This window comes from Neophocaena asiaeorientalis, unplaced genomic scaffold (assembly GCF_003031525.2).
Source record: "Neophocaena asiaeorientalis asiaeorientalis breed wild unplaced genomic scaffold, Neophocaena_asiaeorientalis_V1.1 scaffold230, whole genome shotgun sequence".
NCBI classification, from domain to species: domain Eukaryota; kingdom Metazoa; phylum Chordata; class Mammalia; order Artiodactyla; family Phocoenidae; genus Neophocaena; species Neophocaena asiaeorientalis.
In genome coordinates this window covers 2679406-2694670 of record NW_020175186.1, presented here as the reverse complement: position 1 = coordinate 2694670, position 15265 = coordinate 2679406, and the positions used below count along the sequence as shown (strand labels likewise).

General features: G+C 42.3%; 1 protein-coding gene across 3 annotated transcripts in view; it reads right to left on the bottom strand.

Annotated features, from left to right (window-relative positions):
* The window catches only part of NELL1 (neural EGFL like 1), an 844123-nt gene that overhangs the window by 633218 nt on the left and 195640 nt on the right, over positions 1–15265 (bottom strand). For all 3 annotated transcript variants that reach the window (XM_024764657.1, XM_024764658.1, XM_024764659.1), the window contains 2 exons: positions 7379–7452; positions 1577–1676 (listed from right to left, as the gene is read on the bottom strand). In XM_024764657.1, coding sequence (XP_024620425.1) covers positions 1577–1676; positions 7379–7452 — 174 coding nt within the window. The remainder of the gene's footprint in view (positions 1–1576; positions 1677–7378; positions 7453–15265) is intronic.

Here is a 15265-nt window from a genome sequence, read left to right as displayed (position 1 = left end):
GTCACATCTCTCAGCATCTTCATTGGTAAAAAAAAAAAAAAAGTTTCTGCATCCCCAAGAAGTGCTAGCAGAAGCTGTGGTACCCAGTCTGTTGTAAACTGGGTCAGAGCAATGAAAATCTTCTTGAATTTCTGTGGGATAATCAATGATCCTGCTCGAATGAAACCATAAATCAGAAAGGATTTACATACACTGAGTCCCACTTGGCACCTTAACAAGTATCAAGTGATGGATTTTGCATTAAATTATAAGACCTACTTAACAACCCTATCAGTTACCAATAAATGCATCCCTCTGAAATTCCAGTCAATCTTTAGTCTTTGTAAAGCATCTGAGCTGCAAATACACTTGTAGCCATGAAAGCAGATAAATCAGGGGAGATACTCTGACGGCATACCACGAGTTCTAACAGCCATTTATGGTTATCCAGGTACTAAGTTTTCCTGGGAATTTTTACCAAAACACAGCTCTCTTAGACTAACCACAAAGAGAAATCTCAGCCCAAGCTGAAAACATGCCATGATCAAATATATACTTTTCTATATCAGAAGGTACTAGAGGAGGGGTCAGCGAATTAGGAGCCGCCACCCGTTTCTCAAAATGAAATTTTAATGAAACACAGCCACTAATTTATTTACCTATCACCTCTGCCACTTTGTCAATACAACAGCAGGGGTGAGAATATCTACTTCGTAGCCCTTTACAGAAAATATCTGCCAACGCTTGTGTTAGAGAAAAGACAGAAAAAAGTAAGATAGGATACAACCTGAGCTAAACTGTTATGCTCCCGGCTTCTTAACTCTAGAAGCTTCCAAGGTAAACCAGAAAGAATCTAACTCACTGGATATGTGAGAATGTGGAAAAGACTGTATGGTAGGTAGAGGTTTAAAATAATAGCAATGAGTTTAACTGGATGATTTTTTTTGTAAGATTTCAAATCAATTTTAGATTCTCCTAATCTATTTAATTCTGCCTGGGTGAGAAGTTTCAGAGAGGAAGTGATATTTGATCCAGAGGATTTGAAGAAATAAATTTGGAAAAGAGGGGAAATTTCAGGAATAGGTAGCAAAATAATTTCTGCTCGTGCATTAATTAGCAGTTAAGTGCTACTTACTTGAAGCTTTTTTCCTTGCAGGAAGTAAAAAAAAAAAAAAGTATATAAATCTATGAGTAAGGATTCAGTGTATATCATCCTCTGGCAGATAGGGGAATTGGCCCATGGAAAGAGCTGATAAGAATGTTTCCCAATCCCACTCATGAGAAAAAAATGCAATAATGATGCAGGAACTATTATTATGATAGGAACCATCGTTCACTGAATATTTATCACGTGGTAGGCATGATGCTAGGTGCTTATGCATTATCCCATTTAATCCTTACAGCAGTCTTAGGAAATAGATAGGATTATTATCCCCGTTTTACAATTGATAAGACTATAACTGAGGACGGTAAATAGCATATACACATATCTAAGTAGCAGAGTTCTGGACAATTGTTATTGTCATCACAGTAGTCATTAAACCTTCAATCCCTGCCCTCCATCTCCACCCAAAGCTCCATCGCCAAGCCCTCTTACCTCTGCAGACACTGCAGCACTGATTCTCTGGGAGAATGTGATCCTTCTCTGAGCAGTTCAAAGGAGGGCACGCTTCAGTAATTTTTACTAAAACTCCACCCTGCAAGCCAAATAATCAGGAAACAAAACAATGTTCATATTTTTAGTTGCTGATCCAAACATAAATGCTCACTGTTGACAGCCTGCAGTGATAACAACCTACGATAATTAACAGTACTCCCAGGAATCCCATGATAATGACAAAGTCGCAAATTAAACTGATGAGACTCCTGGAAGAGAGAAGGTCAATTTCCCTTTCTGTATCAGAAGAGCCTCAATTTCAACAATTGGGTTTTTTTTTTCTTTTTTGTTTTCACAAATGGGTTTTGAGTATCTTCTATGTAGCAGAATGTCACCGACAGTGTAGAGCTGGTAAATTTTTAACAATTGACTATTGGATGCGGGAACCCTAAAGTTAGCATTTGCTGATTTCTGTGGTGTCAATAACCGGACACTGTGAACTACCAACATGACATTACTGACCACAGAGTTGGGAAGTTATGTACAATGAGCTCTCAGGAGCTTTTATGAGACAGCTGTGGCACTGCCCTGGATCACAAGCACTGTGAACCCAAAGATAAACAAGGCATCTTCCTTGCCCTTGATGAACTCACAGTTTGGATGGAGGGAGAAAAAAAAAAAACTTCTTAAACTAGAAACCATAATACAATACAGTAAGTCCTAAAAAAATGTGCTCTAATTATGCTATGGTAACTCATCATAGGAGAATAATTAATTCTGCCCAAGTGGGGAGAAATTATGAAGAAAATGCCACATTTGAAGGAACTAAATAATGGAATAAGGAAGAAGAGAGTTTCCTGGCAGAGGGACCAGCAAGGACCAAGGTATACAGGTACAATGAACTGAAAGTGGGTCAGTTAGATGAGCACTAGAAATTCCCTAGAAATAAATAAAATCACTTACAATAAAATTTTAAATATTCAGTAGGTGAATCTTTAGGACCTCACTTCACCAAAGGTCCTCTTTGTTGACATCACTAGCATCTATATTTAGTTTCACTCTGAATTTTTAAAATCAGCTCAATAGTTACTATAAAAAAGTAACTCAACCTTTAACGTATTTAATAAGACCGTAATTCCAAATGTTCAAAGAGAGACAAACCCCTTTACATGAATTTGAAAATAATATGAACTGTGATTACAGTAACATAAGTGCCACCAAATCCATTTAGTCCAGCCACATAATTTGGCACAAACCATTTTTTACTTTATTTTCAAACTCTCTCTAATAAGTATCTGATGATTAACATTTTTAAAACTTCCTGATTGTGGTATGTTATTTTATGACCTTTGGAACTCTGCATTGGTGGCAAAATATAATTCATCCATTCTTTCTCATTTAGAGTAACTTTGTCACCATGTCAAATATAAACACTTTCAAGTTCTTTACTAATCACTATGCTTCAACCTGAATTTCTAATACCATATAAAACTCACATCTTTAAGTAAAATAAAAAAAAATGTTGCTAGCCTAAAATAATGTCACAGGGCAGCAATAACTGGACAAAACTGACCAAGACTGCTAGGAGAGTTTATTCATCTTGATAAAAGAAAGAAAACAAAACAGTATGTTAACTTCTGGAATCACTTGGTGAAAATATTGAAAACAAAAGTTTGTTTCTTATCTAACTGGGGCTTGCTGAAGCTTTGAAATGATCCCAGGAAAATGAAACACATGGAACACCAGGCAGCCTTTTGTCAACTGGGGATCTGCATTTGAACCATAGAACATATGGCACATATATACAATGGAATATTACTCAGCCATAAAAAGAAACGAAATTGAGCTATTTGTAATGAGGTGGATAGACCTAGAGTCTGTCATACTGAGTGAAGTAAGTCAGAAAGAGAAAGACAAATACCATATGCTAACACATATATATGGAATTTAAGAAAATAAATGTCATGAAGAACCTAGGGGTAAGACAGGAATAAAGACACAGACCTACTAGAGAATGGACTTGAGGATATGAGGAGGGCGAAGGGTAAGCTGTGACAAAGTGAGAGAGTGGCATGGACATATATACACTACCAAACGTAAAATAGATAGCTAGTGGGAAGCAGCCGCATAGCACAGGGAGATCAGCTCAGTGCTTTGTGACCACCTAGAGGGGTGGGATAGGGAGGGTGGGAGGGAGGGAGACGCAAGAGGGAAGATATGGGAACATATGTATATGTATAACTGATTCACTTTGTTGTAAAGCAGAAACTAACACACCATTGTAAACCAATTATACTCCAATAAAGATATAAAAAAATAAAAATAAAAACATCTTTAAAAATTTACAGCTGAGGCTGTGACCTTTTATAAGACTAGAAGTTTATGTGTGATTTTATTAAGATTAGTTTGAAAAAAGGTTGACCTCCCATAACTTACGATATATTATTGTACAAGTTTGCTATTTATATTTTCAAAAGGTATAATCAATTCAGTCCAGTTATGGGAATGGGACTACATATTGACATACCAAGCTAATAACAGGAAATTAAAATCAAATTATAGTCTTAAATACAGTGTAGGCATGTTACAAACACTGTCCTCCAAATGAGGAACACAAACAAAGGCTGGGAAACTGTTCCCAGACAGACTAGGAGGAAACAGTTTCTCTTCCTAAATTCAGTGCACGCATCCATTCTTGTCATGCAAGCGGTCTAGTGACTATGACCTGTCATTAAAAAAAAAAAAAGAAGAACACAAATTATTTGAGCAATTATTTGCTCAATTCTCCCAAGGATAGCGCTTATGCAAGACCATTTTAGATGTCTAGGAGAGAAGTTAATTCATCATATACAACAGGTACCTTAGGACATTAAGGCTTAAATGTTGCAAAAGGCTGCCCGAGAGAGACCCGAGGCCTTCTCATCCTACACCCGTCACCCTCTCTCCCTGCTGACCACATCCATTAAATGTGTCCCGAAGCTCTCCTCCGGCCTTTTATAAATGCTACCCTTTATCAAGGGAATCAATGAGTCATAGCCCGACCGATCTGGTATTCTCAGATAGACTGAGAAGTGATCATTCAATCCTTCTGAACCCACCCTTCTACAATTCAATACTGCGAACTATTTCCAAGCAAGTCTAACACCATCAGGACTGGCAGTAGAGAGGCTAAGAGAGGAGCCTGTAGATTCAGACCACACAGGTTCAGGTCCCAACTGGTTCCTTGACTAGCTACGTGACTCTGATCGTGTGTGCCTCAGTTTCCTCATCTGTAAGATGGGGATGATAATACTGCTACCTACCCCTACCGAATAACAGGGTTATTATGAGGTTTACATTAGATAAAGTTTCAAATGTTTTAAATAGTGTCTAGAAAATACTAAATATTCAAGAAATGTTAAACATTATTGTCAGTGAGGCTTCCCTCTGTGCATAGTGTTTAGTAAATAACTGTAGAAAGACAATGAAGAAATCAATGACTTTTTAAAAGATGCTGAAAGTATTCACATGTACACAAACCACACAGGCAAAGAGAATAACCTGTCTGCCCCAACTTCTCCCTAAGTTATAAAACCATAACAAAACAAAAACAGTAAAAGATGAACCAGAGCAAGGAGAGTACCTACAACGTGCTAATACTCATGTTAAGTACCTTTCCAATATGCTGGCATTTAAGTGCACACCCACATCTTCTAGAGGTCTCAGATGGTGTCTGCCCTGATCCTCTCTGCTGGTGACAGGGATGGAGTCACAATCGTGACCCTTGCCAGGGTTACCCACTACTTCTGCCCAATATGTAAAGGGGGTTGCTAGTCGTGAGTGCCAGATGCAGGGTGGATCCTGGGATCATCAGCAGAGTGGGTAAGGCTGCCTTTAGTCATCCCAACTTCCCTTGAGGTGGAAGAAAGAAGTAAGGGTTTTAGAGTCCAAATCACCTTCCCTCCCCCAGAAGTGAAACAATCCACAGAGAACGTGACATCTGCCTTATATTCAGGGAGGACATGTGTGGTCGTGTGGAATAAGAAAAACAGCTCACACGTGTTGAGGGCTTACTTTGTACCAACGAAGTTCTTCACATGCTTTATCTCATTTAATCCACCCACCATCCCTATGTGGTCATGTCCCAGCCGCACGTTGGGGGCCACCCACCCGCTTCCCCACTCCCAGGTTTGGAAGCTCCCATGGTTGATTGAGAGATCATGGAGCCCTCACTGTCACACCATCTCTACCTCTGCCACAGACTAAGGAGTCCACCCCACAGTCCCCACTGACGCAGAAGGACCACCACACCTGCATACCCGCCAGACTGTCCAGACCCATGGAAGCTCTGCCATTCCCAGGGGCAGCCAAGAAAGAGCGAATGGGAAACACAGTGGGGAGGCTCAAAGGAGTTAACTCCTGCAGTAGATTCTGGCCAATGAGAGACAAGAGACAGGAAAGAGCCTTCCCTCCCCCGAAGCTCCCCAAAAAGAACCAGATTCGAGTTCCCTGAGAGCTTCAGCGTGTCTCTAAATGCCTCATTCTCCTCAACCTTTCAAATACACTCCTTTCTTTTCTCCAGGGATGTGACGAAAAGCAAATGAAATGCCATAGAAAACAGCACTTGGAGAGATGGTCTATTCTGTGACACCGTAGTTCCAGCCAGCCTCCCTGGAGATGCCCCTCAAAACCAGGCCTGCTTCGCTGTGGGGCAGTGGCAGCTCTGGAAGGCGCCTCCTTCCAGAGGAGGAATTGCTCTTCCTCTCTTCCTTCTTTCCCTCTGTCTCTCACTCTTGCGTTCTAGGACAGCACCTCAACCAAGTAAGTGCTTGGCTAGCTCCCACACTTCATCCAGCACTTTGTTCAAATATGACCTCCTCCGAGAGGTTTTCCCAGACCATCCATCCCCACCTCAAAGCTCTCTACCCCTTCAACCTGCTCTGTATTTTTCATAGAATTTGGCATCATAGTTGACCCTTGAACAATGCAGGGGTCAGGGGTGCTGACCCTCCACACAGTCTAAAATCGGCACATAATTTATAGTCAACCCTCTGTACCTGTGGTTCCTCCGTATCCACGGCTCTACATCCAGGGATTCAACCAAGTGTGGATAGTGTAGCACCGCAGTATTTACTACTGGAAAAAATCCGTGCATAAGCGGACCCACACAGTTCTAACATGTGTTGTTCAAGGCTCAGCTGCATCTTGTATATTTATTTGTTTATATCTTACTGCCTGTCTCCCCACCAGACTGCAAATTCTATAAAGACAAGGACTCTGTTTTGTTCACTGTTGTACAACCAGATACTAGTACCATGCTGGTAGGTAGCAATTGCTCAATGCATGTTTGTTGAATGATTTTTTTTTAATTGAAGTATAGTCTTAAATGAGATCTATGGTTCTACACATCTTATTTTGAGAAATACACGGGATGGGGCAGGCAGGAGACAGAGGCATTGTCTAACATTGTATCAGACTCTTAGGAGTAGAAGTGACACTATCCACAACTAACATCACAGACTAATTGCCCCAACACCAAATCAAAACCTTTTCCCAGGGCCACCTGACAACCTCCCTGACTCATGGTAGCTGCTAGCTCCCTTCCTTCCCTAACAGTCTTTCCCAAGGCTACCTGATCCACGGCTGACCACAGGCTAACCACACAATGACAGTGGCTGGGAACTCCACAGCCAGGACTCAAGCCCGCCAGAGAGTCCTTCCCCTCAGTGGTCCACTCAGGAAAATATGCTCCATTCCAGACTCCTACCTAAAGCCCGCATCTCCTTCTCTACAAGTAATGGGGATCGTAAGATTGAAACTTACTCTGCATTCCCGACAGCTCTTGGTTAAAATCCGCTGGCCTTCCGCAAGGACTTTTCCTCCATAGATACATTTTGCTGTAATAAAACAGAAAAACAGTTCAGTCAGTCATGCTGTGAAACAAAATGACCTCAGGGGCACCATCCAACTCCAGCAGATTCCACAGAATATAAATGCTCTCATTCTAAGCAATGCAAAGCTCTTTTCATGTCTGGAAGTAAGACATGGAAATTGGATGGGGATAACTGTTGAATCCCCTTTCAGACTGTCATCTCTATTATGCTTGCCAAGAGTCCTTCACACCAAGCACATACAACTATTTCAATGCTGCGGTTGCTGAAGGAACTAGAGAATGAACTGATGTGGTCAACGTTAAAACAAGGAAGAGGTGGCTGTCATCACCGTGGAGTGTAATAGCATAGCTTTGATTCAGCTACTCCAACCATAGAACAGATGACTGGGTGAGAGCAGACTTGCATACATACTCCACTCATCAGGACCTCAGTCGCATGCAGAAAGACACCATTTTTCCCCCTTGTGATCATAGGAAGCGCATGTCTTTAACTTAACTGTTCCCAAGAAGCTCAGAGACAACTAAGAAACACAAGTGAGTAAAATGCTGAATCAAAATGCACTAGACAGGGCTTCCCTGGTGGTGCAGTGGTTGAGAGTCCGCCTGCCGATGCAGGGGACGCGGAGCGGCTGGGCCCGTGAGCCGTGGCCACTGAGCCTGCGTGCCCGGAGCCTGTGCTCCGCAACGGGAGAGGCCATAACAGTGAGAGGCCCGTGTACAGCAAAAAAAAAAAAAAAAAAAAAAAAGTACTAGACAGACTGCCTTTGGAAAGGTAAGCTGAACAGGCTAACAGGGAGGGCAGGGAGGAGAGACAGGCCTTGGAAAAAGATAAACAGAGAAGCATAAATGCTGACCCACTTTTAAGCAAGCGCAGAATATGTTAATATGATATGACCCTAATGTATCTCTACCAAATTCTCCAGCCACATCCACGGGAACAGGAAAGCAAAGGCCTGATCACTCCCTCTCCGCACAAATGAGGATGCTTTCAGCCCTAGTCCTCAGGAGAAGCACAAGTGAAGACACGCACTCTAAGAGATCTCCACCACTAACTTACTGTCTTACAGAAAGCACCTCATCTCTCAGAACCTCCATTTCTCCATCTGTTAGAAACAGGTGAATTCAATCTGGTAGTTTCTTAGTTCTACAATCTTCAGACTCATGGAATGTTCAGGTATGTAGGGACCTCAGCAAACAACTCATCAACTCCCTCTTGTTGACCACAGGAAGAGGAAAGCCCAGAGACACTGGTTTACTTAACATCACGATCCCACAGTGGCTACTATGGTGTGCAACCCAGATCCTCCTCCACGGCCAAAGGTCACATTCCTGAACCTGCCAGACAGGTGATGAGCAACAGCTCTCAGCTGAATAGTGATCCGGGACTTGCCCTTGTCCAAAGTCAAGGTGCCTTCCCAGCACAGCCCACATCCAATGAGTGGTTGATGAAGCTGTTGCAAAGTCCTGGCCCCTTGCCCCAACTCAGGATAACTCCAAGGGTCATTCCAGCTCCACAACTCCTTGGAGAAATGGCTGAGATATCTGCTGTAACTGCACTGCAGTTCAACCTCTCCTTCTGTCCAACCCAGCTTCCTTCACTATCTCATTCCCACCCCAGAACTGATCCCTGAACTTCCTAATAAAGTACAAACAAATCTCCATTTCACAGTCTGTTCACACAAGGCCACCCCTGTGCATTCACTCTCCCTCCCAAACTCCCAAACATTCACACCCCCACTTAAGACTCCAGCCACGCTCTGCTTCTGGGATTTGCATATACTGTTCTGCTTCTCCAGAACACTCAGCCTCATCTACCTGCTTCTGGTAACCTTCCATCCTATATACCCATCAGTTTCAACTTAGGCCCGACTTCCCCCCAAGAAGTTGTTCTTGACCTCTAACACTGGAGAACTGCCCTCACTTTGTGTTTGTGTGGTACTCTGGACCTCGCCCTAACAGAGAAAATATCACATTTTACCTCTGTTGCCCCAGTGAGGGTAGGAACTATGTCTATTCATAACTTTATCTCTAGCCCCAGGCTCAGTGCCTCTCCGGGCTTATTGTTAGTAACAATTTTAGAATTAATGAGCCTCCTTGGTAGCAAAACCCAGAGAAATGTGCTGATTCCCAGATGCGAGTTCTTTCTGCTATTCAATGCTATTCCAAACTTTAAAAGCAGACACCAAGGTTTTCAGAGCAAAACCATCAACAACAAGGTAGAGAACCAATAAAATTTTCTAGATAACCCCCTTCCTCACTTCATTTTAAAAAATTATCCCCGATCATCTTTTATGCCTCAGTTTTCCAGATAAATCAGTTGACTCTGACTCATGGGTCCTAATGATCACGTGGATTCCCCTACTTGCTTGCATGGGGAGACCATACCTCCAAGAGCCTGAAATTCCTGCCTAATAAACTCCCACACTCCCAAACACAGCTGCTGCTAACTTGGCAAGATGGCTTGCTCCAGAGTGACAGTTCTGCTAAATACACGGCTGTCAAATCTGCCATCTGCTCCTTGGCCCAGGGTGGGAAGCAAAGAAATAGACTTTCCTTCCTTATTTTTGCACCTTGCCACCCCCATGATGTTAGGATCACACTTGCTACCCTGTCTGAAGACATTCGCCCGATTCCTCTCATCCTCTGATAGACACTCATCCCAGAACTTCGATCTGGAGACAGGAGTGTCTTACTGTTTACATTCACACCACACACAGGGACACACCCATCCCTCAAATCTACCAGTCTGGTATAAAAATTAAATGTCCACTGAACTTCATGTCTTCACATGGCAGGGTGCCTTAGGGGCTGCAAGTGACATCAACACGATGTTGTGTACCTCAGCCATTCACAGCCTCGGCACTGATGCAGGATGCATGGACGATTACAATATCAGTATCTCCAAAGTTATCTCAGGACAGCTTTCAGCATCACCACTGAAGGTCACAAGAATTTCCCCTGCTTCCTCCTCCTCACCCCACTTCTCTGACGACGCCCTTCCTTCCCAGCCCCACCGTATGCCTAACACCAGTCCTCATTATCTAACCTCTTGATCTACAGCCAAAAGGCTTATTTTTGATATCTGGGAAATTCAAGCAGACGGTAAGTCAGGCTCCGATACCTGCGGCTGGGGCACTTGGGATGCCAGTCCAACAGCTTTTAGTATGAGTAGAAATGTAAATGGATACCTGAAGCCCTTCACATCACACTGGGGACATGCAAACGAGACCATTTCACAGTGTCCGACGATGAAATTGAAACTCGGCACCGACACACACTTCTCCACCATGTCAGAAACAAAGGTACCGGGGATTTACAGAAAGAGTTATGCAGTTGTATCTTTTTGCGCCCACAGGCACCTGGCCCTTCAAATCCGAGCCTGATTTCTCTAGTGCGATGGAGGGGCACTTCTGCCATTTGGGTGCACGGTAAATAAACAACCTTTAGGCCCCACTTGGCACCCCTGTCACATGTGGATGTGGATGTGCTCTGCCTTTATTTAGGGATCTGTACACACCAGCCATCCCTTGGCACTCAGCAGCTGAGAACATCAAAATCAACGCTCTGTGTTACACTTTAAAGGAGAGTGGCAGAGCAGAAAAGCTCAACACCCAAGGAGCTACCCTCCCTCGGTGAGCTCGTTCACAGACCTAGCTTCAGATACCACCTCTCTGAGCATGACGCCCACGTCAAACTGGTTGTCCCTCAGCCATCTCCAACTCTCCTATACCGAACAGAATGTATCGCTCCTGAAGCCATTTCTTCCACCTGCCTTATTTCTGTTAATCACACTATGAGTCTCCCACAGGCTCTTGTTCGAAACCTGGCAACTTCTCCCTTACAGATGCTCTGTCCCTGATTCATCTGTCTCACGTTAAAAAAAAAAAAAAAAATGCTTACAGAGTACCTACCCTGCCCCAGGTCTTTTGGCCATCACTCAGCTTCATCCCTTCCTTTCCATGTCCCCTGGCTGTGCCTACCTGCCTGCCGGCCTCATCACCTCCACCTGCAAATGGGCCTGAATCCCACACCCAGCTCCCTGCCTCCAGCTCTCCCCACACAGGGGCTTTTATCAAAGCATTTCTCTGATTATGCCACAACCCTGCTTCAAAAGCTTGCTTCTGAGCCCCCCAAACGCTGTGTTTACTTCCATGATTCTGCATGTGCAATTCCCTTTGGCAGGTGTGTTCTTACCTACCTTGTCCACATGGCAAACTCCTATTCATCTGTCAGCACCCTACTCAGCTATTCCTTCCCCTATGAAGTCTTCCTAACACACACACCCCCAAGTTTCTGATGGAATTAATGACTCCCTTCTCTGTGCTACCCTTGCGTCTTACATAGCATACACACTGCACACTACTCTTGTAATGAGATGGGGCATACATCTCCCTGGACAGCAGGTGGGGAGAGGAGACAGGTTAAAAGCATTAATTCTGGAGCCAGACTACCTGGGTTTTATTTTGGCTCCACCAAGGCTGAGAGCCCTTGGACAAGTTAGTTCTCCTCTCTGTGCTTTACCTCCTCATCTATAAAATGGGGATCATAGTGGAGCCTATGACTCTAGGTTTTTGGAAGAATTAAATGAATTAATACACATAGAAAAGCTTAACAGTGTCTGACATAGAATGAATGATCCACATGTGCCCGTTGCTGTAACCAGAGGACAGAACAGAGTTGGCAGGGAATTTCAGTAAGGATGACTGAACGAATTCAGTGGAATACAATCATCATCATCCATCCCCAACCCGCCTTTGCAGCGTATTTCTACTTCTCACCTACAGAAACCCTGTTATCACCTAACAGACTATCTCCCTGTCCTTCTGCAACTTGTCTTCCTTTGTAAATGCTGTTTTGCATAGCTCAAGATTCCCTCTCCATCCTTTTCCTTCTCTCCCATCTCTGATGGTTCCCAAATCTATCTACCAAAAGAATACTAATTCTAGGACACCACTGTCCAGAGATTCCGATTTAGCAGGTCAGAGAGGGGCCCTGGGACACTCTATTTTAAGAAGTTCACCAGGGGATTCTAATGCGTAGCTAGGTATGTTCAATTCCTTAAACAGAGCAGACACCCAAGAAACGTTGGAGGAATGAGACTCCTGCACTACTTTCTGGACTTCCATGCCCATAGCTAAGGAATCTAGAAGGCTCTCCTGAGTTTTCCCTGATGGCTCCCAAAAAGATGGAGGAAGAGCCTAGTATCAGGAATTATGAAAACTGCCGTGCTCTTGGAGATGGCCTGATTTATTGGTTTTTTTGATCAAAATAAAGTACTTTTCTCAGATAATGAATTGAGACTTAAACACTTAGACCAGGTTATTTCCTATTGCCACATGGATGTCCTTATCTGTAAGTGCTACAGCTCCTTGAAGCCATGACGAGTGGATGAACACTTAGTAAACGAGCACACAAAACAATCGGCTTTCATGTATCGGCTCTTGAATCAAATCAATACTTTTTCTCAGAAACCCTAGGACGCTGCCCCACCCAAACCCAGAGAGTAGCTTGGGAAATCTTATCTGAAAGGGACAACCAAAGGAAATATTTTCCATCCTTTACCTGATGTGAAAATATTTGAAAACTTCTATATCTTTTCAAATTAGAGGGTCTTTTCCTGCTTACTTTTATTTTTAAAAACATCTTTATTGGAGTATAATCGCTTTACATTGTTCTGTTAGTTGCTGCTGTATAACAAAGTGAATCAGCTTTACGTATACATATATCCCCATATCCCCTTCCCTCTTGCATCTCTCTCCCACCCTCCCTATCTCACCCTTCTAGTCTTTTCCATATATATGACCAGGAGTGGAATTGCTGGGTCATATGATAATTGAGTAGTGTTCTTAAGCATTTATTTGTATTACCATTTTATTAAACTATAAACATCTCAAACTACCGATCTGAGCTGCTGAGAAAATTCATTCTACCTCGCTAAATTGCTATCAATTCCAAACAAAGGCAAAAAGCACACTGATGGTTTAGCTAGCTCATGTACCAGCATCTTGGTAAAATCGGGTAACTTGCTGAAATGTTTTTTAAAACTTAATATTCTCCAGTAAATTAGAATAAAGAAAAATGACTATCCCACACATTTCTAGTGAGAGGATAATTGGATGATATATATCAAGGGCCTTGAAAATGTCAGTCTCTTGGCCTAATAATTCTACTTTGGAGAATTCTACCTTAAGAAAACATAAAATACAAAAATGTGTCCTCAGAAACACATTATTGAAGAGTAATTTACAATAGTGAAAAGTGGGAAGACAACCTAGTTCTCCAACAATTGGGGAATAATTAAATAAGTTATGCAACAGCAAAAGGGTGGAACACTAGGAAGCTCGTTAAAATGAGGTTTATACAGTTTTTTAAAGGATAGTAATACACTTAAGTGATAATGGTGGTAAGTCAACAAAGTAGGTGAAAATTATCTGCATAAGACCTCAATTGTCCACAAAACATAAGTTTTAAAAAACCAAATCCCCTACAACTTCAAGAGTGTTTGTTTCCAAGTGGTGGCATTATGGGTGATTTTTCCATCTTTACCTTTACCCTTATGTGTTTTCAAATGTTCCATCACTTTTACAAGTAGACTATCAAAAGCTTAACACAAAAAACAGCTGAAGAACTCACCTACTCCCATGTCCGAACAACAACTGCCAAGAGACAGCATTCACAGATCTATCCACAGAGCTCAAAGTAATAGATTAAAAGTACCTCATATTGTTTAAACAAATTCCTAAGTCTCTCAACTTCTTCCTCTATTATATTGACTATATCAAGATAGAAAAAAATAATCTATGGCTACTAAAAACTATCTTTCCATCATGGAATCAAACTATAATCTCAACATCTGGGCCCCTGATCTATCTGTATTGCCAGACATGACTTCCAAAAGCACTTAGAACAGAAATAAGAAAGTTTCTTTTAGATCAACTCTGCGTAAGCCCTCCAGAGTAATGGGTGTACCGCGCCAACCATAAATAGAAGACATTTTCCGAAGTTCCTTTTGAAAGAGTATAAAAAAAGATTGGGCTGATACAAACAGACCAGCTATCCCCACTTCCACTGTCATATTAGGTGACATGCTATTCTTGACAAAAAACTAGACCACTGTGTTTTGAAGACCTAGTGATGATGGTGGTTTTTTTTGGTAGAGAAATGGTCTTGAAAATTATCCATCGGATGGCACATTTGTAACCTAAACGCTCCTTTTTCAAAGAAGAGCATATGGTTTGATAAAAAGACTTTGGGCTTTGTAGTCCGACAGAATTCATTTTATATCTCACCTCTGTCACTCACCAGCCTTGCAAACTTGGTAAATTATCTTCCCCAAGCTTCCTATAAAACAGGGATAAAAATAATCCCCACCTAAAAGATTGCAGTGGTTTCAATAAGCTAATAGAATGAAATGACCTAAAATAGTAACTGGCACATACCAATCATTCTAAATCACAGCTTTTACTCTTCCTGGTTGTCTCAGTGTTCGTTTCACCATTTCATTTGAAAGAGTGTCCTTTGCAATTCAGAGGGAAAAGGATTTTTAAATCATTATATAATTTGGACCAGCCAACTCTGAAGGAAATTGTTCCAATATTTTAACTGAAGTTCAATCCAGAAATTCCTAACAAAGGCCCTTTAATAACAGGAAACCTGGCCAAGACCTCAGAGAGCCGAAACACAGAGTGTGGCCCTTGATCAATCAAAATGAGGGGACCAAAGCACATGGAGCCTTGGAGTCCTGACTACGGAGCAACTCCAAACACTACCAGTTGTTTGACCGCGGACAAGTGACTTAATACTTGTGAACCAGTTCC